The 26,761-nt window shown below is 42.6% G+C and overlaps 1 protein-coding gene across 1 annotated transcript in view; it reads right to left on the bottom strand.

Annotated features, from left to right (window-relative positions):
- LOC138262116 (ras-related GTP-binding protein A) overlaps window positions 1–26,761 on the bottom strand; it is an 83,043-nt gene that overhangs the window by 40,682 nt on the left and 15,600 nt on the right. The window contains exons 3-6 of the mRNA XM_069211882.1: window positions 23,517–23,616; window positions 18,938–19,004; window positions 12,874–13,096; window positions 8,356–8,451 (exon numbers count right to left, since the gene is read on the bottom strand). Coding sequence (XP_069067983.1) covers window positions 8,356–8,451; window positions 12,874–13,096; window positions 18,938–19,004; window positions 23,517–23,616 — 486 coding nt within the window. The remainder of the gene's footprint in view (window positions 1–8,355; window positions 8,452–12,873; window positions 13,097–18,937; window positions 19,005–23,516; window positions 23,617–26,761) is intronic.

Raw genomic sequence — 26,761 nt, 5'->3', positions numbered from 1 at the left:
GAAGATGCAGCAATTGCAAGAAAGGGGGTCTGAAATGAAAATGTCACTTACCCAGTGTACATCTGTTCGTGGCATCAGTCGCAGTAGATTCGCATGTTTTGCAATAGCTCGCCATCTGGTGTTGGGCCGGAGTGTTACAAGTTGTTTTTCTTCGAAGAAGTCTTTCGAGTCACGGGACCGAGTGACTCCTCCTTTTGTCTCCATTGCGCATGGGCGTCGACTCCATCTTCGATTGTTTTTCCCCGCAGAGGGTGAGGTAGGAGTTGAATTGTAGTAATAGTGCCCATGCAATGGAGTGACTAAGTATGCACCTATTTAAGGTTGAGATGATACATATATAAATAGTTGAAGGTAACTTCCAAACTGCTACAGGCTCCCGGGGAGGCGGGTGGGCACATGCGAATCTACTGCGACTGATGCCACGAACAGATGTACACTGGGTAAGTGACATTTTCAGTTCGATGGCATCTGTCGCTGTAGATACGCATGTTTTGCATAGACTAGTAAGCAGTTATCTCCCCAAAAGCGGTGGATCAGCCTGTAGGAGTGGAATTAGTCTGAAATAATGTTCTTAATTCGGCTTGACCTACTGTGGCTTGTTGTGCGGATAACACGTCTACACAGTAGTGCTTGGTGAATGTGTGAGGCGTAGACCATGAGGCTGCCTTACATATTTCTTGCATTGGGATGTTTCCTAGAAAGGCCATGGTAGCACCTTTCTTTCTGGTTGAATGTGCCCTTGGTGTAATGGGCAGCTGTCGTTTAGCTTTAAAGGTAGCAGATTTGGATGCATTTAACTATCCATCTGGCTATACCTTGTTTTGATATTGGGTTTCCTGCATGAGGTTTTTGAAATGCAATAAATAGTTGTTTAGTCTTTCTGATGTTTTTTGTTCTGTCAATGTAATACATCAATGCTCTTTTGACATCTAATGTATGTAGTGCCCTTTCAGCTACGGTATCTGGCTGTGGAAAGAACACTGGAAGTTCCACTGTTTGATTTAGATGGAACGGTGAAATAACCTTTGGCAAAAATGTAGGATTGGTCCTTAGGACGACCTTATTCTTGTGTAGTTGTATAAAAGGTTCTTGTATTGTAAACGCCTGAATCTCGCTTACTCTTCTTAGGGAAGTAATGGCGATGAGAAATGCCACCTTCCAGGTTAGGAACTGTATTTCGCAGGAGTGCATGGGTTCAAAAGGTGGACCCATAAGTCTAGTTAGGACAACATTTAGGTTCCATGAAGGAACAGGTGGTGTTCTTGGTGGTATAATTCTCCTAAGGCCCTCCATGAATGCTTTAATGACTGGTATCTTATATAGGGAAGTTGAATAGGTAGTCTGCAGGTATGCAGATATTGCTGCAAGGTGTATTTTAATGGAAGAGAAAGCCAGGTTAGATTTTTGTAAGTGAAGCAAGTAACCCACTACATGTTCTGGAGTTGTGTGTAATGGTTGTATTTGATTAATATGGCAGTAGCAAACAAACCTCTTCCATTTACTTGCATAGCAGTGCCTGGTGGATGGCCTTCTGGCTTGTTTTATGACTTCCATACATTCTTGGGTAAGTTGTAAGTGCCCGAATTCTAGGATTTCAGGAGCCAGATTGCTAGATTCAGCGATGCTGGATCTGGGTGTCTGATCTTTTGGTTGTGCTGTGTCAACAGATCTGGCCTGTTGGGCAATTTGATGCAGGGTACTACTGATAGGTCTAGCAGAGTTGTGTACCAGGGTTGCCTTGCCCAAGTTGGTGCTATTAATATGAGTTTGAGTTTGTTTTGACTGAGTTTGTTTACCAGGTAAGGAAGGAGAGGGAGAGGAGGAAAAGCGTAAGCAAATATCCCTGACCAGTTCATCCATAGGGCATTGCCTTGGGACTGTTTGTGTGGGTATCTGGATGCGAAGTTTTGGCATTTTGCGTTCTCCTTTGTCGCAAACAAGTCTATCTGAGGTGTTCCCCAGAGTTTGAAATAAGTGTTCAGAATTTGGGGGTGAATTTCCCATTCGTGGACCTGTTGGTGATCTCGAGAGAGATTGTCTGCGAGTTGATTTTGGATCCCTGGTATAAATTGTGCTATTAGGCGAATTTGGTTGTGAATTGCCCAACGCCAAATCTTTTGTGCTAGCAGGCTTAACTGCGTGGAGTGCGTCCCCCCTTGCTTGTTTAGATAATACATTGTTGTCATGTTGTCTGTTTTGACGAGAATGTATTTGTGAACTATTATTGGTTGGAAAGCTTTTAGTGCTTGAAAAACTGCTAGAAGTTCTAGGTGATTTAAATGCAGTTTTGTTTGATGTACGTTCCATTGTCCTTGTATGCTGTGTTGATCGAGGTGTGCTCCCCACCCTGTCATGGAAGCATCTGTTATTACGTATTGTGGCACTGGGTCTTGGAAAGGCCGCCCTTTGTTTAAATTTATGTTGTTCCACCACAGAAGCGAGAGGTAAGTTTGGCGGTCTATTAACACCAGATCTAGAAGGTGACCCTGTGCTTGTGACCATTGTGATGCTAGGCACTGTTGTAAGGGCCTCATGTGCAGTCTTGCGTTTGGGACAATGGCTATGCATGAAGACATCATGCCTAGGAGTTGTAGTACCATCTTTGCTTGTATCCTTTGTGTTGGATACATGCGTTGTATGATGGTGTTGAAATTTCGAATTCTTTGTGGACTTGGAGTGGCTACTCCTTTTGATGTGTCTATTATGGCTCCCAGGTATTGTTGTACCTTGCGCGGCAGAATTTTGGATTTTGTGAAATTGACGGTGAACCCTAGTTTGAAGAGGGTTTGTATGATAGGATTTGTGTGATTTGAGCACTCTATTAACAAATGGGCCTTGATTAGCCAGTCGTCTAGATATGGGAACACATGTATTTGCTGCCTTCTTATGTGTGCAGCGACTACCGCTAGACATTTGGTAAAGACTCTTGGTGCGGTTGTTAATCCGAAAGGCAGTACCTTGAATTGGTAATGTATTCCCTTGAATACAAACCTTAGGTATTTCCTGTGCGATGGGTGTATTGGTATATGGAAATAAGCATCCTTGAGGTCTAAAGTTGCCATGTAGTCGTGTAGTTTTAGCAATGGCAATACTTCTTGTAGTGTGACCATGTGAAAGTGGTCTGATTTGATGAAAGTGTTCACTACTCTGAGGTCTAGGATTGGTCTCAGCGTTTTGTCCTTCTTTGGTATCAGAAAGTACAGTGAGTAAACTCCTGTGTTTATTTGTGTGTTTGGCACTAATTCGATTGCATTCTTTTGCAATAGTGCCTGCACTTCTATCTCCAGGAGATTGGAATGGTGTGTTGTCAAATTTTGTGCTTTTGGTGGTATGTTTGGAGGGAATTGTAGAAATTCTATGCAATAACCATGTTGGATAATTGCTAGAACCCAAGTGTCTGTAGTGATTTCCTCCCATGCTTTGTAATAATGACTTATTCTTCCCCCCACTGGTGTTGTGTGGAGGGGGTGAGTGACATGTGAGTCACTGTTTAGTAGTAGGGGTTTTGGGGCTCTGAAATCTTCCTCTATTTCTAGGGAATTGCCCTCCTCTATATTGTCCCCGAAAACCTCCTCTATACTGTCCCTGGTAACTGGACGGTGTTGCTTTTGAGGTGCTGGCTTGTGTGCTCTGACCCCGAAAACCCCCTCGAAAGGGTGTTTTACGGAATGTGCTGTAATTCCCTCTGCTCTGCGGGGAGTAGAGTGCGCCCATGGCTTTGGCAGTGTCCGTATCTTTTTTGAGTTTCTCAATCGCTGTGTCCACTTCTGGACCGAACAGTTCTTTTTCGTTAAAAGGCATATTGAGAACTGCTTGTTGAATCTCTGGTTTAAATCCAGACGTTCGGAGCCATGCATGCCTTCTGATAGTTACAGATGTATTAATTGTCCGTGCAGCTGTATCTGCAGCGTCCATGGAGGAGCGGATCTGGTTATTGGAAATGGTCTGTCCCTCCTCAACCACTTGTTTTGCCCTATTTTGTAAGTCCTTGGGCAGATGTTCAATGAGATGTTGCATCTCGTCCCAGTGGGCTCTGTCATAGCGCGCAAGTAGTGCCTGGGAGTTCGCGATGCGCCACTGGTTTGCAGCTTGTGCTGCGACTCTTACCAGCTGCATCGAACTTGCGGCTTTCTTTATCTGGGGGTGGTGCATCTCCAGATGTGTGAGAGTTGGCCCTTTTCCTAGCTGCTCCTACAACGACAGAGTCTGGTGGCAGCTGTGTAGTGATGAAAACCGGGTCTGTAGGAGGCGCCTTATACTTTTTTTCCACCCTTGGTGTGATTGCCCTACTTTTGACCGGCTCCTTAAAGATTTCTTTTGCGTGCCGGAGCATACCAGGGAGCATAGGCAGGCTTTGGTATGAGCTGTGGGTGGAGGAGAGTGTGTTGAATAAAAAATCATCCTCGACCTGTTCTGAGTGGAGGCTTACGTTGTGAAATTGTGCTGCTCTAGCCACCACTTGAGAATACGCGGTGCTGTCCTCTGGTGGAGATGGCTTCGTAGGGTATGCCTCCGGACTGTTATCTGACACTGGGGCGTCGTATAGGTCCCATGCGTCTTGATCTTGGTCACCCTGGCTTATGGTGGTGTGAGCTGGGGAGTGTGATGGAGTTCGTGCTGGTGAGACGTTAATCACGGGCGGAGGAGAGGGTGGTGGGGTAACTCTTTTCACCACTTTTGGTTGTGGTGTCTGTTCAGTTTGGAACTCCAACCTTCTCTTTCTTCTAATGGGGGGAAGGGTGCTTATTTTTCCTGTCCCCTGCTGTATGAAAATACGCTTTTGCGTATGGTCCACATCAGTTGATTGTAGCTCTTCCTCAAACCTATGCTTTTGCATTTGGGAGGTTAGCGAGTGCTCTTCTGTATAAGAGCCTGAAGCTGGGTCGCTTGCAGTTTGTTTCGGCACCGAAACCTTGTCTGCGTGTTTTTTCGGCTCCGAGGTGACTTTTTTCTTTTTCGGGGCCGAAACCTCTCGGCGTCGATCTTCTTCGGTGCCGCTGTCTCGGCGTCGAGCCGTGTCCACACCGGCATCTCGGTGTCGAGGCTTGTCTCCAGCACTTTCTCGGTCCCGAGAAGGCTGCGTGCCGGTGTCTCAACCGGAGTCGGATGATCTCGGCACTGTTTGGGCCTTTTTCGGTGCCGACGGTCGGTCACCGAATTTATGGGTGGAGCCATGGCCTGATGGCAGTGGCGTCCCCTGGGCCTTGTAAATCTTCCTCTGTGTGGTTTTCGACGTCCTACTCACGGTTTGTGTATCGTCGAATCCTTCGGAGTCCGATTCTTGGATCGAGAAGGTACCTTCCTCTTCCTGTTCCTCGAACTCTCGGTGGGCTGTCGGCGCCGACGCCATCTGAAGTCTTCTGGCTCGACGGTCTCGGAGTGTCTTTCGGGACCGGAACGCACGACAGGCCTCGCAGGTGTCTTCACTGTGCTCAGGTGACAGGCACAGGTTACAGACCAAGTGTTGGTCTGTATAGGGGTATTTATTGTGGCATTTGGGGCAGAAACGGAACGGGGTCCGTTCCATCGGCGTTCTTCAGCACGCGGTCGGGCCGACCAGGCCCCGACGGGGGATCGAAAAACTACCCCGAAGGGCACCGGAGCTCTTCGATCTTCGATGCGGTGTTGAATCTAAGTACGCCGATCCCAAACGCAACAATACCGACGAAAATCTTCCGAAATTAGCTAACTTTCCGTTCCGAAACTCGGAGCGACAGGAACACGTCCGAACCCGATGGCGGAAAAAAAACAATCGAAGATGGAGTCGACGCCCATGCGCAATGGAGACAAAAGGAGGAGTCACTCGGTCCCGTGACTCGAAAGACTTCTTCGAAGAAAAACAACTTGTAACACTCCGGCCCAACACCAGATGGCGAGCTATTGCAAAACATGCGTATCTACAGCGACAGATGCCATCGAACTTATATTTTCTACAGAGATATAGTAGCGGGCAGATTTAAAGCAGCAGGAGTAGACCAAACCTTGAGAAATCTGCTTGCTTACACTCAATGGCAAGTCAATGAAAGCTGTTTTCAGCGCCTGTTGGCCTGGTCAGGCGAGAGTGCTTGAGATGGCAAAGAACATGTATTCTGTTCATTCAGAAAGTGAATGAGCAATAAAGATGCCTTTTACCTTGTCACATTGGCTGTGCCTTCAAAGACTGAGGTCAAATGTCAGCTTATATCTTCTTACAGATTGTTGCTGATTGTATTCTGCAGATTGCTGTTTAGAAATGCTCTAACTTTTCAGTCAGAGTAAGAAAATTTAAGGTAACTCTCTGACAATCGTGCTGGGATACAGGCAGTAGGAAACCAAAGGCTGTAGGATGTAAGTTTGATTCAAACGTAAAACACTTAAATAGCTTGAAAATGAATTGTACAAATATTACAAAATGTATTTCAGTAGTCAGAAAAACACTTTTTTGTAATTCTGAAGTATGATGGAAACAAAGATTTTAATAGGAAAATACTAATCAGAACACTTTATTTGGTTATGTGCAAATGATAAATATTTGCTGAAATGGGATTTCCACACATTGTTTGTCCCTGTATAATTTTATCAGTAAAACTGCATGTTAAGGGTCGTTTATAGCCATTTCAAAGGAAATGCCCTGCCTATAAATGACAGTGCGCTACCACATCATGCTTTTGTAATATATTTATTAAAGGTGAGAGTTTTTAAACATGAACTAAAACATTCTTGTCCCCACCCTGATGGCAATGCTATTACTGAGCTAACAGGCAAGTCAGGGTCATGTGGACCCTATATATGGGATAGACTTATTATATAGGAAATAAATGTCTAGTCTATTAAATCAATTTTTGTGCAGCAGATATGCTGAACTCATGTGGTAATGACAAAAAAGGTGACTGTGAAATAAATTATCTGCCAAGAATCAAACAATTTGACACCAGGTTATGGGTCAAGTGCATTACAGTTCGGTCAAGCAGATTATTCAGGTCACCAGAACTCACTGTTGGAAGGGATACATGAAGTGACAAATGACAGAGCCCAGTTCCAAATCTTTTCTAGAGTAATACGCAAACTATGTTTATGCATGTGGTATAAACAGGAGACTAAACCCAAGTGTTACAGAATTTGTCTTGTTGGGGTTTTAAAATCTTCTGAAATTCAGACCTAGTGCCGCTGACAGCCAGATTACCAGTTACATGAGCGGACTTCACCCCAGAAGTCTGAAACCTTCTGCAGTGTTGGCTCTAGAGACATCTATAGTTCCTCTGCTGCTCTTACACCTCACTTGTGGAGGAAGTGCCCTGTTCCCTCAAAGCATCTGTGGTAGCATGACATTACGTTTGTGCCAGGTTTTTCACTTGGTTCTGTGTAAGTGGTTCCAAAGACTGCTAACATCACTGTTCGTGACCATGCAGTTACCCAGCACAACACTACAGAAGAATGTTGGGTGTTGAACTGTGTGCATTGTAACAGAAGAGGGGGCATGCTCATTTGAACACCTAGGAGGTGAACGGCCCACCATGGAATTTGCGACCCGACAAAGACACTGAAGCAGGTCACTTTTGACCTGGTGCTTGCATTGCCACTTTCGAGAAGCACAGTTGGTAAAACAACTGTAAAGCAGCACCCAGGACACAGTCATAAATCAGAGCAGAGACACTCGATCAGTGTCATATTGCCTAATAAAAAGGCAGATATGATAGCGCTGTTCATCACACATTCATGTAGTAGTGAGCTGTGTGTAGTTTAATTTCTTATAACAACAAAGTACTGGTTGGGCAATCATTTTTTAGGCATCAATTTTGAGTCAGTGGGTTTTGAGAATTTAACTAGGCACCAATTCCCTGATAAGGTTTGAACTGCTCACCACTACTTGGTACTCAGTTTTCAGGGTTTAAGGTCAGCCACGGGACATCAGAGAATAATGGAATCAATCATTTTAAAGCCTAATAATCCATACATGTCCCATGATTCTTAAACAGGTTCTACCAGGAAGGAAAAAACTACAGCGTGAGCTACAGTAATGATATATTGACTGAAGATCAATTAATCTTCAGAAATAAAACCCTATAGGGACTGATAAGTAGAGACTGATGAGACCAGGAAGGAATAAGGACTGCTATAGATTCACAGCATATCATATAAACAGTCCCAGCCTCAACACCGATTCAGGAATTCCGTCTGTCAAAATATGCACATACGTTCAAGAGCCTGGAATTCAAAGCTTTTAAAAAATGATCAAAAGATGCAGGTTAGTGTTCTAAAGCGAACACAAGGTTTCTTGACATTCAGGAACCTTCATAACATTTATGGCTACATGTCTTCCATTTTAAAACAAGATCACCCTGGCTAAATCTGGAAATGAAGTTGGCATGTACACACCTTGTACAATGTTTCATCCCAGATGGATGTTCGGAAACAAGCACAGTCCAATGGGCGAGATAACCGCCGCAGATCCTCTTCCCTCTCTCGAAAGATCTACAGAAATAAAATAAACCAACCATTAAAGGGCAATTTCATTCAATAATTTCTGCTGAAAGTGACCAGTACAGTGAAAAACTTAGGTATAACATTATAAAATGGATGAAGAAATTAAAAGGTACCATAAAATGAAACAATAAAATGATCATACTGGTACAGCAGCCTGCCAGGCACATCGCACCACATGAAATGCCACTTCAAGTATCATTTTAAATAAAACTGTTCCGGGGATATATTTTATGTAATACTGAACAAGTGATTTATAAGTTACATGTCAGAAAAAGTGTAAAGTATATTTTAATTACAACAGATGCTTAGGCAAGTACAAGTAATTCTGGCACTTATCGGTAGAGACAAAAGGGCCAGATGTACGACCATTTCATTTTGCGAGTCTCTAATTGTGATTTTTTTGGGACTCGCAATTTGAGACTCACAAAATGAAATGTACTAATGTGTCTCAGACACATTTAGCAATTCCCAACGGGGTCGCAAATGGCTTAACTCATCAGTATTCAAGAGGTAGGTTGCAATTTGCGACCCTTTTGTGAATGGCCACACTTAGAGATGGTGGCCTGCTGGGGACAGCAGACCACCACGTCTGTGGCTGCTTTTTAAAATAGAACAGTTTTTTTTCAGCTGCATCCAGTTTTCTTTAAAGGAAAACGAGATGCATTTCAAAGTTTTCTTTTCATTTTTTCCAGATAGGCAGTGGTCCGTGGGACCATTACTTGCTCTGAAAAAATATTGTTCCTTCCATTCACAAAGGGGAAGGGGTCCCCTGGGACTCATTCCAGTTTGCAAATAGCTTACCACCAACTAACTGCGATTGTTTTGCGACTGCATTTACAGGCGCAAAAAAAAAATCTTACATGCCACTGCAGCTCGCTATTTGTAAGAGACGCCCTCAGTACTCCACTTCCAAATAGCTACTTGCAAACCTATTTTGCGATTCAGTAAATAGATTACCGAATCTCAAAATAGCACTGGTACATGACAAAATGCTAATTTCATGTCCAGCCGTTAGCGACATGAAAATAGCTACATACATCTGGCTCAAAATTTCATTCAAGCATGGAAAAAACAATCTTACGCAAACGTATTGCTTAACTTCATAGTTATCAGGCCTGGGCTCAAGTAGAAAACATTAACACTGAGTAAAAGGCTTCTAGGTACTGTGGCCGCAATAGGACATAGATTAAGAGGAAAGAATTATAGAGTTCCGAATAGTTGTCTCAGCATCACAGTATTTGATGGTACCACCTCCACATTTATACCAGGTGTTGTAACATACATTCACTTCAAAATGCTCCAATTCTCCACTTTAAAAAAGTGCAAGCTATCCTGGCATCAAATCATGATCTTGTTTGACAAGCCTAACCCCTCCAGTTTGGAATGATGAATGGAATAACACGTGCGCCTCCCAGGTTCTTTAAGTGACCGCTTGGATATAACAGAATAATCTCACTCTTTATCTTGGTTGAATACAGCTAATTATTGAGCCTCCAATGTTGACAGCTCATTAGAGGTTCACATTTAATGGACTTACACTTAAAGGTGCCATAAACTACAAGTCCTCTGCAGAGGACTGATGCTTTAGTAAAAGATGGATATATATTTTGGACAGGTGTGGGGAATAAAGAGGAACCACCAGAAGAGGGTGGATAGAGAGGGCAGAAAAAGACCCCAATTACACAAAATTGAAAAGGCTGATAGAAATCAATGTAACAAGGGACCAGTCGCCTCTCTCATTTTCCAAAGCCTTTAAAATAGGACAGAATGTAAACGCCATCAAATGGAACCAAGAGGTCGAGCAAGACCATATTAGCAAGATAATACCTTGTCCTTCCAGCCAAACAGATATGTGACAAGGTATAACCTCTTTGCTGTAACATTAGGGTGCACCAGAATAGTTTTTCCAGGACTCAAGGGAAAATAAGTAGGCTACAATCTAAAATGTAGTCACGAAAGCATCAGCCCTTTGTAATGAGATTATTTTTCATTTAATTATGCTTCTGTTCTTAGTGATTTGCCATAGTCCAGACCCAGCTCTCAGGACAAGCAAAGCACTTTACAAAGATCAATTCTTTTGTAGCAGAAGTATCTCAAACATGGGATATTATACACAAAAGATTGTGACCCGATTCGGGTGGGCAAGTTTATATTACAGACAAAAAGGATTAGGTTCAGGAAAAATACTCATAGGATACTACTCAATGGCACAGATGAGTTTTTACATTGCACATATTTATACATTTTACTCTACACATATTTGTATCACATTTCTAATTTCAGACACAGGGAAATTGTGATTACAAAGAACCACAATATTTTGGTGTAGAGCCAAATCTCAATTCCGGGGCTAGATTCTAAAATCAGCAACTAAGTCACAAGATGACACCTCCTGGTGCTGTGTGATTTTTATAGGGGGTGGGGGTAATGTGATATGGCATGGGTGTCAGCCCATTCTAACAAATTCCACAGAGAAGATTACGGGACAATATGAAGCAAGCAGGAATCTAATGTCATGGAAAGATGTGAATGTTCTTCCTCTGCACAGGTTAAAAAACAGTTATGTGAGTTGGCTGGAGATGGTGGGATCAAATGAACAGCTATTCCACCTGAACGTTCAGTTCTGCTACTCAGAATATCAGACCAGAGAGAGCAGCCAGAAGTCATGACTGCAGCTCTGCTCGCTTTCAATGATTATAAGTCAACTGCAGCCTTTTCAAAGGTACTTGCTGTCAATCTGGTCATCTACAAGGATTTCTCGGATGCAACATGTATATCCTGTGGAGGTTATTTAGGCTCAGCAATGTAGTATTGGGACAATCATTCCATCCGCTTAATGGAAGATTAAGGGTCCTTATAGGTGATCGGAAGGGAAGATGTCAAACCCGACATCCCCCATAAGACACAGGAATAGCGTGTAATTAGAGTTGAGAAGGAATTTACTGAAAGAAAATAACTACTCAGGCTCCTGTGCCCAACACTAATGGCAGGACTATGCAGAGCTTGTGATCTACAGCTTCACGTTGCACACAGAAGAGTTTTCCTCAAATGTAGGGTCTTCCAAACATAAACTTAATCTTCAAGAGAGGTATCTAGCTCACTTTCTTTTTGCCAGTCTAGTAATAGTCTGAAGCCCGAAAGGGTAGACAAAAGTTGTCTTCCCTCAAAATCCTCCCCCAGGTGCCTACACGGATATGCTTGCAGGAAGCAGGCTGTCTGAATAAGACATGACAAAGTCAGAGAAATTTGTAATAGCTTCCAGTCTGGGTTTCTGGCTTTTCTTAAAACAGTTTCTGTTACAATTTGGGACAGTTCCATGAGAAAGCCACAGAACCAACATCTTTAACATACACAGGGCAGAGGCTAAACGACAGAAAGGTCTAGGCCAAGAATGATCGATATGCAGGAGACAGAGGCTCCTGAAGGTGCACCGGCTGTATTAAGCTTACGTTCAATGGAGATAAAGGGACAGTTAACTGTAGGAGAGGGTTGGTTGTAGCTCAATATACACAGGCTTTGAATAAGAGATGTCCAAATGTTCTTCATTAGTCCACCTACCATGTTTTTGATGAGAAGAGGATGAGAAACAGTTATGCTTCTTGTGATGTCATTTGCAATAAGGACATTGTGAGCACTGACTACGCAGACGGGAATGAGACCTGGAGTTAGATCTCAATACAGATATATTATGCAAGGTCATCAACAATTTTCTCTCACACAAACACCATTTTGGGACATGAGGCATAGTGATCTCAGGCAGCCTTATGATGCTTTGCTACCAGGCACCAAAGACAAGAGCAACAGAGGTCTGTGCTTGACATCTGTCAGCTGCAGAAAGAGTTTAACTTCAATAATGGTTTTGAAAATGTGAATTATTGGCGGTACGTGGGATAGAGCTTCTAGAAGACTTGCTACCCAAGATCCTGGAACCTACGATGTGTAGAAACAGAAAGGAACAAGTGTAACGGATGACAGGTGGTGCATTTACGATCCCATTTCATCACTTTAGGTATGGTCTCCTCAGACATGTGCTAAGCGCTTCAACAGCTGTCAGGTCAGAGTATTGCAGTTTGATGGAAAAAAAATCTTCCAGTTATAGCATGAGTTATGGGAAGACCTCACGCGGAGGACTCTGCAAAAAAGGAGTATCCATTTAAATGTGAGGTAATCACAATCAAGAATTTCTCACTGCTGTTACTGCATAAACTATTTCCTTTCGTGTTCAGGTACTTTGAACAGAAATGTACAGAATTTGACTTTCAGTCAATCCAACAATACAACAGGTGGATGACTTTGGGAGCAATGACTGCATCACAAGTTTAGATACGTTTCAATCTGTCTACTCTATTTTTCTATACCTAGTTCAAGGCGATGTGTGGCAGTACAAAAGTGGCACACCCAGACCCTTACCAGATCTCGTTGATCCTCCTGTACCAAATCCATTTTGTGCACCAAACAGAAGATTTTGGCATCAGGAGAGTTCTGGAGGATGGCTTCCAGGCATGACTGGTAGTAGTGCATGTCCTTCTCCAGCTCACGACTTTCCACATCAAACACATAAATCAAGACCTCTACGTTCCGGAAAATGTTATCCCGCTGACTTGTGAAGTAGTTCTCCATGAAGGTGTCCTGCCTGACAGGAGAGGGAGGAAGCATTAGTGGGCTTAGTACCTGGTCTTGATGCCTTCACTTTAAATGCAATCATAGATGCAGCAAAGTGGCATCTTGTCAAGTAGACGCTATACAAAATTAAATGGATCTTTTATGCATTCAGGCACTTGCAAAAGTTGTTTAACAAAATGTAAAACTAAAATGTATATTGATGCCCACAGCACACCATATCTTTATGTATCGTAAAATATAGGTTACTAGTACTATAAAAATACATCATAAATTAAGGATCACAAGAGAATTTTGCCCCTACAAAGTCATCTGAAAAATCTTCTGACATGCAAAGAACACACACGCTCTGGTCTTATGGTTTTCATTGCTACCAGGATGCCCATTTGGCATGATGAGGCCACAGTACACTTTTACTCAAGACTCTGGAGACTATAACTATATCATTCAATACACAGAAATCAAAAACAAAGCATTCATTTACAATATGTACTGTATATTTCAAACATTTCAATGCATTTTTTATGTAAACTGTTAACTACATTTACAACGCTTACTTTTATAACGCAGCAATTTAAGTGAATTATTTTAAGCAGTTGCAGAGTAAAAGATGTGCTGCAACAAAATATTATCGTATTTTAGCATATTATAGCATTTATACAGCACTTCATACCCCACTGTGTGACCCTGAGCTGCATTATCAAATGGGTATCATGTTACATCATGGGGAGGAGGGGGTGCAGGGAATGGGTGGTTGGAAGAATGGTGCATTTGGAATTGTAAACTATGTGGGAAGACATGAGTTGTGCTTTGGTCACAGTGCTTAACAGTGTGATGGACGGAAGTGTGAGATAGATGCATAAATGAATAATTGCAATTAACTGGCAGTTATAGTTTAATCTGCAGATCCCAAATTCTGTTAGGATTACACACTGAGGCCCTCATCAAGTGTTTGGCTGGCAGCAGAGGCCGCCAGCCCTAATAGGACTTCACCGCAGGGCGGATGGGCACAAACAGTGTTTCCTTAACATTGACGCCGTTCCCAATGTGGCGGTGGAGCGGGTACAACAACACCCGGGCAGTGGAATGCGCGATGGGGCTGTGCATGGGGGCCCCTGCACTGCCCATGCCAAGTGCCGGGACAGTGCAGGGGCCCCCCTCCGAGTCCCCCATTCCGCTAGCCTTTCCACGGTGGTGTGAATCACCATGGAAAGGCTGGCGGATGGGGACCCTAATCCAAGCAGCACTGCCCTGGAGGATGTGAAACCACCGGGATTGCCATGCTGCCGTCATAATGTGGCAGTCCCACCGCCAACCTGTTGGCGGTGGGAGTGCCACCCAGAGTCTGGCGGTCATGTGACCGCCAGACTCGTAATGAGGATCCCAATATATATTTCTACTCTGATTACAGCACGTGTTCATGACTTTAAGGTACCTTTATCTTCTCTTCCAGTCTTAAAAACAGGCACCTATCAGAAGAGATGCCGAGAAGAGAGAGAGGATAGATATCTGCCAGATCGACTCAGCTAGAGTCGTCATATACAAGACTAGAAGAGGACAGGATTGATGATGTCAAAAGTCATTTCTTATGCGACTACAAGTTACCAGAGTTGATACATGACCAAACTGTGATTTGGGCCTGTAACAATGGACTATAGTAAGGCCCTGTGGGGTGCAAGCTATGTGAGGCAGATCTTTTGGCATAAGATGCTTGTTCAAATTAGTGTAATAAATAATTAAGTGTCTGTGTTTTAATTAGGGCTGCTACCTTGTAAATAATTTTGTATACTAATCGCTCAAAAAAATTATTCTCTAAATAATTAAAACTATAAAAAAGTAATTTAATTTTCCAAATGAAAATTTTAAAATAATTATTTTCATAAATTAAGAAAAACGAATTAAAATTAAATGGCTTCCCACCCTTTGTCCCAATTTAAGTTTCTAACTAAAAATAAAAATTCGACAAGACAAGTGAATATTTTAAAATGATGAAAAAAACCGAATTTAATGTAAATTATTTTCCAACCTTTGTCCCTTAACAATTATAAGCTGTGCCTACATTTAATTAAATTCACATGCTAAGATTAAGAATTCTAAAACTGGATCGTTAAAATAATTAGAAATATTCACATTAATTAAGTTAGTTTCCACCACTGAGTACTATCATTTTTATAAAACTGTCCCAATTTTAAAATGCCTTTAATAGGTTTAAAAAACTCTATAAAACAAGTGAAAGCATGCAATGTAATGTAATGTATAAAAACAGATGCGAAGTAAAATAAACGATTGGGGAATGTCAATCAATGTATAGGAGCCATAGTAAATGCAACATACTGTCTATAAACTCACATAAGCTTTATAAAATAGTTAAGAGTACAAGGCCTCAAATGCCACTGATGACTATCTCCAAAATTTGGCTTGTGTTTTATTGTTAAAATAAAATATTTACAGGCCAGGGCTGCACCCGCTTTGACAGGATTATTTATGACCATTGTAACACTAGGTCAACATTAGCACAGACGTACAACAATACTTTTAAGTAGCGGTTAGTAGCTGGTCAAAATGTCTGCTAAACACGTCTGCGCCTACCTGGGAGTGCACTGTACCTTAAAATAGCCCAGAAACAGCATGCACACAAAGCAATGAAGTCAAGATTGCCCTCTTTGGACAACTTGGCAGTGGAGAAAACATTAGATTAAAATGAGTCTATGACCTAATACGGTAGCAAGGACACATAGAATTTGTTACCTACTCAATAAGAGAGGCAAGCCCTCAGGAATCCTGCAGAGGTGGAGTTACGGAGCACTGTGAGGTATAGCGAGCCATATCCACATTAGTATCATGAATTGTAACACTTTTAGGCTCACAAAGCCACGTAGCTGGCAGACATTAACAAGATGAAATATTCAAGTATTTGGGACACAGAAAACCTCTAACACCGAGAAAATAGTGTTTTTAAGAACTGCAGAATGTGTGATTAAGACTGATTAATGATTCCCACCCAGTAAATAAGGCACCAATACAATTGCAGTCTGAAGCGTATAATGGCTCGGAAAACAGAGTACATAAACCCAGAAACTTAAACATCACTGAACACTGCCAAAATATGCAACACAATTAGCTACTAAAACACTAAACAACAGATGCATACATTTTCTGCCTCAAAACATGCAGAACTCTGAGACAATGAGCATGCATACTGATAAGGAAGGTATGCAATCGATACGGCACAGGCCTCTTACCTCACCTTTTCAAATCCACAACTCACTAATGCTTAAACACTTGCCTAACAGTGGTACACAGTTTCACAATACAGACTAAATCAGGCTCTGGTCGGTGATTCTCAAACCCAGTTTGGACCCCCAACCATGGGGGTGGAGGCTGTTTGCCTTTGGTATATTCCAAAAAAGGGGGGACTGGGAGATTAATGGTCCAGTGTACAGCCTCCAAAATATAACACTTAATAAATCTGAGTACACTGTTCTAAGCACAAGAAAAATATAAAGCCACAGGACAATCCTATTGTTAGGAGCAAAGTGCCCTCACACATCCATTCGGATGTCATGATTCATCATTGGGCAAGCTCCTCGTAAGACTGGCGCTGCAATGTCTGACGGGCACCCGAAAAAGGGGGCTCTTTGCCAGAGATCTTTTCAATAATCGAGTGCCCAAGCCAGAGAGTAGTGGTAAAATGGTGCACCATGAATGGGCACACCAGGAAACAGGAGAGCAAAAAGAAAGAAATTAAAATTGTCTCAAGAACCCTACCACCTAACCACTACTTTTATTTGATCAAGGCAGAGTCAAGGACAATGTTAAAAGTCGGGGGAGAGTGAGGACTGAGGTGATGCTCAATCACTCTCACAATCACAAAACAGAAGGGAGGAGAGAATTATCTCACACCGCTGTCAAGTGCGTCAACATGTTTCGCGCCTCAGGGGTCCATCTGGATCCAGTGACGCTTCATCAGGACCAAAACAACAACACTTCTCCTTTGTTGCACACTTAAACTACAATTAGTCAAAAAAGAAAGGTGTGAGCTTTCTGCACCTGTCTGTCATCAGCCAAACTGCAAGAGTGATTAGGGACATACAAAAGGCTGGTCTCACCAAAGTGGTCCTCTTCCCCTTGATCAACAGACTACAGCTCCACTCTTCATCCCCACGATCTAGCAAAGTGGCAGTGCTACGGGAAGACAAATCAGTAGCTCCTTGCTCAGCCAAAGGCTAACTGAATGCCTGAAGAAACCTGGTTTCCACTTTCCTCACTTCAGTGTCTAGGTTTCCTATACTTTCACTCCCCATGAAAACAACCTCAGCGCCATCTGAAGCAGCTAATAAGGTTTGTGCTATCCAAAATGGATCCCACAGACCATCATTCTGGCTCACTCATATATGCCACACTTGTACTAGAAAGGCCACAGTGGGGGTAACGAGGGTGAACAACATCCATCTAACCAGGATTCGGATCAAGATGGGTTTGTAGACCAGGGACTAGTCTTCTTTGGTGGGGGCTAATGGCATGCACAAAGAGCACTTTATAAGGGGAATGTACATATTGCTAGTGGCTAGTTGTAATTAAATATTCAGAAAGTCTACTCTAAAGGAGTTAAAACAGTCAGTTGATTAATTTTCTGGGGTGAAAAAAGATGATTTTGCATGGCCTGATGACTTACAAATCTGCACTTCTTCCTGCTGATCTGTAAATTGTAGCCCCTCCTTATAGTGACATTTCCTGGTGTTCAACATTTTCCTACTTTCACATTCATTCTATTCCAGTTTCAATCTTCTAATCACATTCTTCTCTTGAGCAAGTTAGCTAATCACTATACTTAAAGCCTGATTTATGTGCAGATGATTTACATTTTCTATTCCTTTATCAAATATTCCAAACCCTTACTCGTGATCAATAGTTTACAACTCAGTTCAGATCACTGAACAATTTTTTTGTGTACTTTGCTTTTTGCCTTTTTGATTAAGTTCTCCACAGTCTATTGTCCCATGAATCCAGATACAGGGATTAGGATTACAGCTTCTGTTTTAATGGTATTTATTTTTCAGGAAAGTTCTGGCTGTATTTATCCATATTTTTTCATCATTGTATCTGGTTATCCATAATTATTGTATTTTGTTATAAAAATGAAGCTTAAACTGGTATATTTCTACAATGTATTTAACTAATGAATGTACCTATACAACTCGATGCATGATTGGTTTTACTGATATAAAAAGCAACAGACTGCATTACTCACATGCAATATACTCGTATAACATATGCATTTCAGTACAAATGTGCACACCTACAGCTGCCTATTGCTCCATTAGGAACATGTGTGCCCTATGTGTTTCTAGTACCATTTTGTGTCAGCCGGCACAGTTATTGGACATGCATTCATGACTGACAGCATCAAAGTTCACTCAAAAGAATGTACATTTTACATTTTTTTCCATGTTTAAAAATAAATTCAAACAAAAATAGATGATTGTCAGTCCGTATTTACCAGTAAAAAAATAAACAAACATTTGACCAATGTATCCCCTAAGCAACATGTTTAAATTTCCTTTGCTCTAGAAATGTCACCCAAACCAGCAAAATGTATTGAAAATGAGAAGGTTGCATACATTTCAGAGATAATCTGACATAACTCCCATTACGTTCCAACAGGTTATCATTAAAATTCTGTATGATTTTAATACTCCTTTGATAGGCGAGTGTAATAAAAAGTCTGTTACGACATATTTATCTCAAAGCTTCTAGAGGCAACTGAATTAGCAGCTTCACACTATGTACGAAAACCACAAAAATGTGTCATTCATTTCTCCATATTGTACAAAAGAGAAAGCCTTGTACCTACCCACCACAGTCCCAGAGGTTCAACACCAAATTTCCTAGGAAACGTACATGGGAGTGCTCCACGTCAACTGAAAAACAAAACCAAAAGGAGAGACATAAAGAACAAGGTTACAACTGGGATGAAATACAAAAAAACAAAACAGAGGCAACAAAAAGACTGCATAGGCCACAGCTAGAGCGGAGGATATTGTGGCTGAGACACAAAAGGAAGGTTTCACATTTAAGTCTCATACTTACAGAAGAGATGCAAGAAAGGGCCGGATCATATACTTTTTAAGAATTGCTCTGGGATAGAAACTTTAGATTGTATACCCAGTGTACATTATTGCAGCTACTCTTAAATGCGTGTCAAGTGAACATTCATGCAAACTGTGGATTAATTCCAATCTTGGCTTTACAAATGTACATTAAGATGGACTTATAGTAACAAGTGTGGATCTAGAGAATCTAGAATGCTGCAAGCAAGCCTACTTGCATTTGGTCTAAAGAGAAAAGGCCAGTCTCTCCTTTGCTGACTGCCAGTCAAGGAAAGAGCAGATCATTTTATTGAATTTTAGAGGAACGTCCACTCAAGCTGATTTTCTATGAATTACAATAGAGTCAGCAAAATAGACAGGCGTGTGTGAAATAAAAGATGTACTCTCAGCATCCCAAAAACATTATGCAAATCCACCTACTTCACATATACACTTCTTACATCGGCTTATGTCTGCTATAACTCTACTTTAATCTCAGACTTTTCAGAGTTTTCGTTACTACGTCAAAAGAACAGCAACAGAAAGCAATAAGACATGACAGGATACTATTTCAATAATCACCACTGTCACAACTTTAAGGAAATTGAACAATGACTACTGATACTGCTTTATAACACTGTGTCTATCTGTAGGAGGCTGGCCCTCTATGTAGTGTGCAAAGCTAGGTACACTGTGCAGGGGGTCCAGGCAACCAAATGTTGGTTTACAGAGGTAAAAACTAGATCACCTAATGCTCTAATTGTTACGGTAGCTTAGTTGAGCAGTTAGGCCAACCTTGGAGAAGAGCAAACCATTTGTTGTACTCACAGTATTAATCAGGCAACTCACACATTCGAAGGAATGGCAAGACCAGTTTATAAAAATACTTCAGATTTGAATATACATTTTAAGATCAAGATTATCAAAACTGGTCAAGAACTTTTGGAGATTTGAATTTTTAAATTTGAAAGAAAATAGTGTTTCTGTGCGTAATTACACACCATAGGAATCAATAGAAAGTCACATAAAAAAATACATATAAAATCGTATAGTTGAATTACCAAGATCTCCTTTTGCAGGTTGGTCGAGGTCGTCAGTGGGCACACTATGCCAGCTGGAGAAGTTCGGGCAGCCCCCGGTTCCAGCGGGAGCAGCTGGGAAAAGTCTCTGAAGAAGGTGCGGGGCCACTGCGGGGGACCACTTGGAAAAGCACTGCACAGGTAAGTTTAGAGGTGGCTCCTTGGGGTTGCGGTCGCAAGGGATGAGGGATCCTTAGGACACCGCAGGTTCTTCGTTGCAGGGCACAGGGCGTCCGGGTGCAGAGCGAATTGGTGATCCAGGAGCTGTGCGCAAAGATGCCCTGTGGATCTGGAAATAAATCTCTTTAAGGGTTGCACTCTGGCGGGAGGTCCGGGTTGTTCCCGAAGTCCCTTGACTGGGGCTTCCTCCTGGTCCTTTTTCAGCCCTGGGCGGGCTGGTTTTCCTGGTGTCCGACGTCAGCTGACCAGTACCCAGGGTATTGGTACGGTACAGCCACTGGAGGGCGCAGTGCCACCAAACTTGGCACACTTGCAAGGTTTGTCCTTGTGGTCATCAGGGTGTCATCGGGTACAGCTGTGACTTTCCATCCAGGAGTTAGCAGGTGGTCAGTGAAGTGACCCTTACTGGGTTGCTGTTCCTTGGTTGTTGCAGAGTGGTGCCTCCACTCTGGAGCAGGTTCTTGGGCGACTGGCCAAGCCTGGAGGTCCTCTAAGTTTCTTGGGGTCAGTCCAGTTGTCCAGCAGCTCCTCAGTGGCAAATGTCGGGTCCTGGGTGCAGCAGGCAGGGTTTGGCACCTTTTCTTTGTACAGCAGGTTCACAGTTCTCTTGCCTTGGATCTTCTTTGTACTGGTCTTCTTCGTACTGGTCTTCTTTGGGTCCTTTGAATCAGAGTTCTTGGTCCAGGGATGCCCACTAAATACTGAATTTAGTGGGCGTTTTATACACCCACTATAGTGGCCACCTCGTGTGTGAAGGGTCACTTCCCTAAACCCAATTGGCTATTTTCCTTCCATCTAAGATGTAGGAAAATGAAATGTAGAGTCCACCTCGCAGGCAACACCTATGGGGTGGTGCATGCCCGGTGGGGGCCACTCCCACTATCTTTTATGTGGTTTCCCACCTTTTCTCCCTCCAAAAGTGGGGGTTTGCAAGGAGGCTGACCATCTGCTGCTAGCAGCAGGCCTGGGGTCGGGCTTCAAAGGTGTTAAGCCCCTTGAAGCTCACCACCAGGGCACTGTGAATTCCTGAAGGAGGGGGGCATTAGCTCCTCCACCCAGGAAGTCCATTGTTTTACAAACCAGAGAGACAGGGCTCTCCCTCAAGGTATGTAAATTGGTTGTCTGGAGGTGGCAGCCTGGATAGAACCAGTCAGCAACCATGCCATGGTAGTTAGCTTTTGCAGGGGGCGCCTGTAAGGTCACCGCTGGGTACATTTAGGGATAAATCCAATACTGGTACTAGTTTGGATTTATCATTCAGAGTTGTTTGATACCAAACAACCCAGGGTTCAGAGAAGCCATCATGTACCTGGGAAACTCGTGTTGACCAGTGTCCAGCACATGTATTAAAAGGATTGCTCTGTTCACTCTCCATGTCCTAGGTTTGGTAAGGGCACAGTGGGGGCATATTGCTCATGCAGCTATGCCCTCACATAAAATATGGTGCACCCTGCCTTAGGGCAGTAAGACCTGCCAGAGGGGTGTCTTACCCATAATAAATGCAGTGTATGGTGGACAGGGGACACAGGCAGTGTGCCATGTTGAGTTTGTGTTTAAGGATTGCACTAGGACACTGCTATGGCAGTGCTGGGTGCATCTGGATACATGGCCCTAGAGGGTGGCATCATCAGTGCTGCTGCCCTCAGGGGCCTACCCATAGTACCCCATGCTCTGGGTACCTAGGTACCCATTTAATAGTGGTATTTAAGGGTGTATCCAATTGTGCCAAAATATCACAACAGTTTTAGGGAAAAACATCAGGCAAAAAGTGGGGGCTATCCATGTCAAAAAGAGGCATTTTCTCACACTATCCAACACATTGCAGCATTGGCACAACCTGATGTATTGAGGTTGTCATCAACTAAGGCCAGAGTGTGAAGGTGAGTGGCAGTACTTCAAATTAGAAACTTTATTTTATGCTCCATAATTTTTCCTTTTTTGTTTGTTGTTGCTCACTTGCTTATTTATTAAAATGAAAGAAAAAAAAACGGAATGTTGTCCATCCAGCCCTAAAGGCAGTTTTTCAAGTACCTCATTCAGAGCAGTGCAAATTTCATTGCTGCCATTAACAGTCCATTTACTAAGTTTACAGAAGTCAGTGCTTTTTTTATGAGATTATTGAGGTCTGAACTGGCCTACCATATGTTTACCATGGGTGGGTGCTGCGAGAGTCAACAGAAAAACACACCCTGGAGTCCTTCTCTGCTCCTCTTCAACTTTTAGGGCCTCATTATGAGTCTGCCGGTCACTAGACCACCGTACTCGTGGATAGTGGTTGGACCACCGGCAATGCAGTAGTCTAAGTGCCTCATCACAACCTTGGGGGTCGGCAACCCCCACCTCTGCCAGGATCAGAGATCTTGGCGGTCTGGAGGTGGCAACGGTCCTAGTGTGCCAGGGCAGCACTGGAAGCAGCGCTGCCCTGGGGATTACGACCACCTTCTCCGCCAGCAGTTTCATGGCAGTACCACCGCCATGAAAATGCTGGCAGAGAATGGGTGCAGGGGACCCCTGCATTGCATATGCACTTGGCATGGGCAGTTCAGGGACCCTCTTGGCCCGCACCAGTGTAAACCGCCTGCCGAACTCATAATGAGCCCCTTGGTGGTAAAAGAATAGATTTCACAATTCCTTGTCTCCAAGGACACACATGATTCTTACAAAAAAGAAAGATTTTCGTTGATCATCTCCTACCCTGTCAAGGTATGTGGATAAAGGAGATGACAATTTGCCATCTGCACCCATGGCTTAAGAGTGCTAGAAATCTTTTTGTGTAGAGTCCAATTGTCTTGCTTTAATTTCGGTAGTCTGTGGAAAAATGTTTTCATGCATCTTTATTTTTACAACCCAATTCCTCCTCTTTTAAGCAGCCTTGCACACCTTGACTTTATTATTTGTTCAGCTGCATATCGTAATATCTCATAGATATGTAATGCACGATCATGACCAAGTAGGTCAGTGAATGAACCACGGATGGAATTCAATAATTCTGATTTCCCCAACAGTTTTTGCTAAAGTTCACATTTCTCAACATTTCTCTTGCTCTAGTACTCTCTATGTTTATTCTAATCATACAATTTCTTACTTGTGGCCCCGAGACGTCGTGTATCTCTGGCAATGTAATTTGCAAAGATGATGGATCTCATGCTAGTCTTTCCAGAGCCACTTTTCCCCATTAGCAGCACCTATTAAGGAAAGAGAAATATGTAGGGAGATAAAAAGAACAAACTTGTAATTTTTCAAAAATAACTACACAGCACTCAGATCGGAAGAATAAAAACCACATTCATATCGAACACATTTTAAAACTATTTAGGACCTCATCTTGAATGAGTATTATTATGTGATATCTGAGGTGCAAGCTGCATACCCAGAATACACACCCACAATGGGAAGTGGTTATTCAGCAAACTTGTAATTTGCACCACATTCGGATTGGGATAATCTGCAAATGTAGATGTGTGCATGAAGTGTGAAGCACAGGCAAAAAGCCCTCTGAGGGCACAATTTGGTTTCTGTTATAATTTATATTCCAGTGCAACGAGGACCCTGCATCCAACACAGAATAAGCTTTTAGCGTGGAAGTTTGTAGACATCCTTCAATGTGTAGAACACCAGCCAAATTCCAGTACTTTGCAAACCCACTTGCATTCCAACTTCCTTTTTTCCTATCTTTTCCTCTTTTTTGCTTGCCCCACCTTCATCACACCCTCACTTTGCATCTCACTTCTGTTTCACAACCCAGGCTTTGTCACAGTGCCCCTCACCCAGCTATGTTTGACTGACATATGTAATAGTACAGCAGTCCTCAGACGCCAGATGTGGCCGCATCACAGGACAACAGAAACCCCAATGACAGAGCATCCGTTACTGCTAAATCTGATAGAACATGCCACAAACTAAAGGGAAGAAACCATGGGAAAAAACAGAGAGAAGAGACCATGAAACAAAGAGGAGTAAGAAAAAAAGCATTGCTTCCTCTCCCCCACCTACAGACTGAGCAATAACAATAACATGTCACTACAGCAGTCCAGCTTAAATTGCAAGTACCTTGAAATGGCAGCACATGCGAGATTACACAGGATATAGGGGATGACATGAAAATAGAAGTGTTTTGTTTATGCAGATTTAAAAGATGTCATACTGTATGACGTAGTGAGGTGCTTGATAGTGCATCAGGTTGCTTGCTTGATTTCCAGATGAGGGTGTAAGAATAATAGATGCAAAGCAGCACAGGATGTGAAAAAAGTCAGGTGGTTACTCTGACAACTCCTGACATCCAGTGGTACATATGTGATGGACCAGGAAAGAGTGTGCAAGACAACAATCCACACAAATGCTTAATGGAAGAGAGTTTTCTTGAACGCCTCTTGGAATTTCAACAATTGCTTTTTAGCCTTTCTCCCAATGGCCAGAAAGCTCCAAGTGCCACAGCTCATAGTAAATATCTCCTAGGATTGCTCATGTGTTTGGTCTGTTTCATAGGGTCACAAATGTGTGTAGTTCAAAGCAGTGGTTAAATACTTTGCAAAGATAGTTCGAATCGTTAATTTGTATGTCTAGAGTACAGAGTAGACCTAGTACAGTGTCAAGCTTTGCAAATTAAAATCCAATGTATTGCAAGAAAGAAGGAGATGGTGTTACAATACAGAAGTTTGCTTAAAACCATGGTTTTCACTAGACCCCACAGTCTAGTAGGAAGAGGGGGCTGCTCTATTTAAAACAGAGGAGCTGGAAGTGCTCTCTGCTAGCTTTTGGTTACTGGTTTTGGCTGTTGTTCCAAGATGAGGGTCGAGATGAAAGGGATGTGTTGAGTGAGAATCCCCTATACCAAGTACTTGTGGCAGCTACTAGGTAACGCTGAAGGAGAAGGGGATTCTGAGTTATCTGCAAGACCTCAGCGCAGAGCCTTCGCTGATTAACTGTTTATAGCTAGTGTGTGTGTCCCATAAATAAGAGTGAAGGAATATGAAGAACCCTTTTTGGTACGAAGGTCTAGCATTTGGTGTGGTAGGGGTATGAAGGGATTTGCTAGGCTATCCCAGAAACCTTTTTTAGTCTGACAAAGTATAAGTGTAGAATATTTAGTGCTAATTTTTGCCGGTTTGCAATTTGGTGCCAGAGACTTCTTTTTTAAATCACCAGACTGACTTGACCAGAGGGAGAAAGGAGGAGGGGGGAGAAAAAGAGAGTGGGGAGAAGGGAGAGAGAGGAAACAGGCAAAAAAGATAACAAAAGGAAAACTGGCAAAATAATAAAATAAAGATAATAACCTGCATATATGAAACATGAAGGGTAGGGCTGTAGAAGAAAAATGGATCTGAGACTAACCATCCATGGTTTCCGGCCCCTTTTCTTTTTATGTATTATTATTTTTTTAATAAATTAAGCACTGCAAGTAACGGGTGCAGGTATGGTGTAACTGTGGAGATATATATTTCCTTGCATCCCTAGTTATACAATTATTTCAGCTAAGTCAATATGAAAAACTGCATTCAGGCTGCACCAAGTGAGTGAGCGAATGAACACTTGCCTAGCACACGACACACTGCACACTTTGCTAGGCACTGTTCAGCAGATTACTATATTATCATCAGGCCATCGCTGGATTGGTCAATTAGCACAATAACTTAGTTTTTAAGCTTGCCTTGGATGTAACAAAGGAGAGTTCACATCATTACAGCACATCAAGATTACATTGTAAGGTGCCCTGGATGAAAAGCAAGCGATGGCCTTTTCGACGATAAAGGGGAATATTCTGAGTTGGTTAGTTTGTACTATAGAAAATAGGGCTGTTGCCATCAGCTGCCACAGAGAGCGCTGCAGTGGAGCTGCAGTGCTCAGTGCAAATCACCGGAGTGTGATGCAAGCGTTAATCGTTTTGGTCATCCCGTGCTGCTGGAGCAGTAGAAGGAGTGAGGATGGACAGCCGATTCTGCTTAGCTGCTCAGATCAATGACCATAGCAAGGCTATAAGGTGATGAGAAGTCTTTGGGGTTCCCCATTACATTTTCAATGCAATAGTGGAGACCTGCTGCAAGGAGCAGAAACAAAGGGTGACAAAGAACAAACCAGATTTTTCCTGCCTGTCATCGCTCTGAATAACCACAGGCCGTGCGGACTCTGGACGATCTATACCTTATAACCACCCTTAGGAAATGAGACCAACAACCAGTGCCATCAACTTTAAGGTATCACTGATTAAAACTAACATAGAAGAGCTCAAGGGGAAAATTGGCATAAAAAAGAAACAGGTTTAGGTAACTAGCAGCGGAGCAGCCAGCCAGATCCAGGTGTAGAAAAAGTTTGTTTATAAAGGGTTTAAAATTG

Source organism: Pleurodeles waltl, chromosome 10, assembly GCF_031143425.1.
Source record: "Pleurodeles waltl isolate 20211129_DDA chromosome 10, aPleWal1.hap1.20221129, whole genome shotgun sequence".
NCBI classification, from domain to species: domain Eukaryota; kingdom Metazoa; phylum Chordata; class Amphibia; order Caudata; family Salamandridae; genus Pleurodeles; species Pleurodeles waltl.
This window is presented reverse-complemented; position numbering and strand designations above follow the sequence as displayed.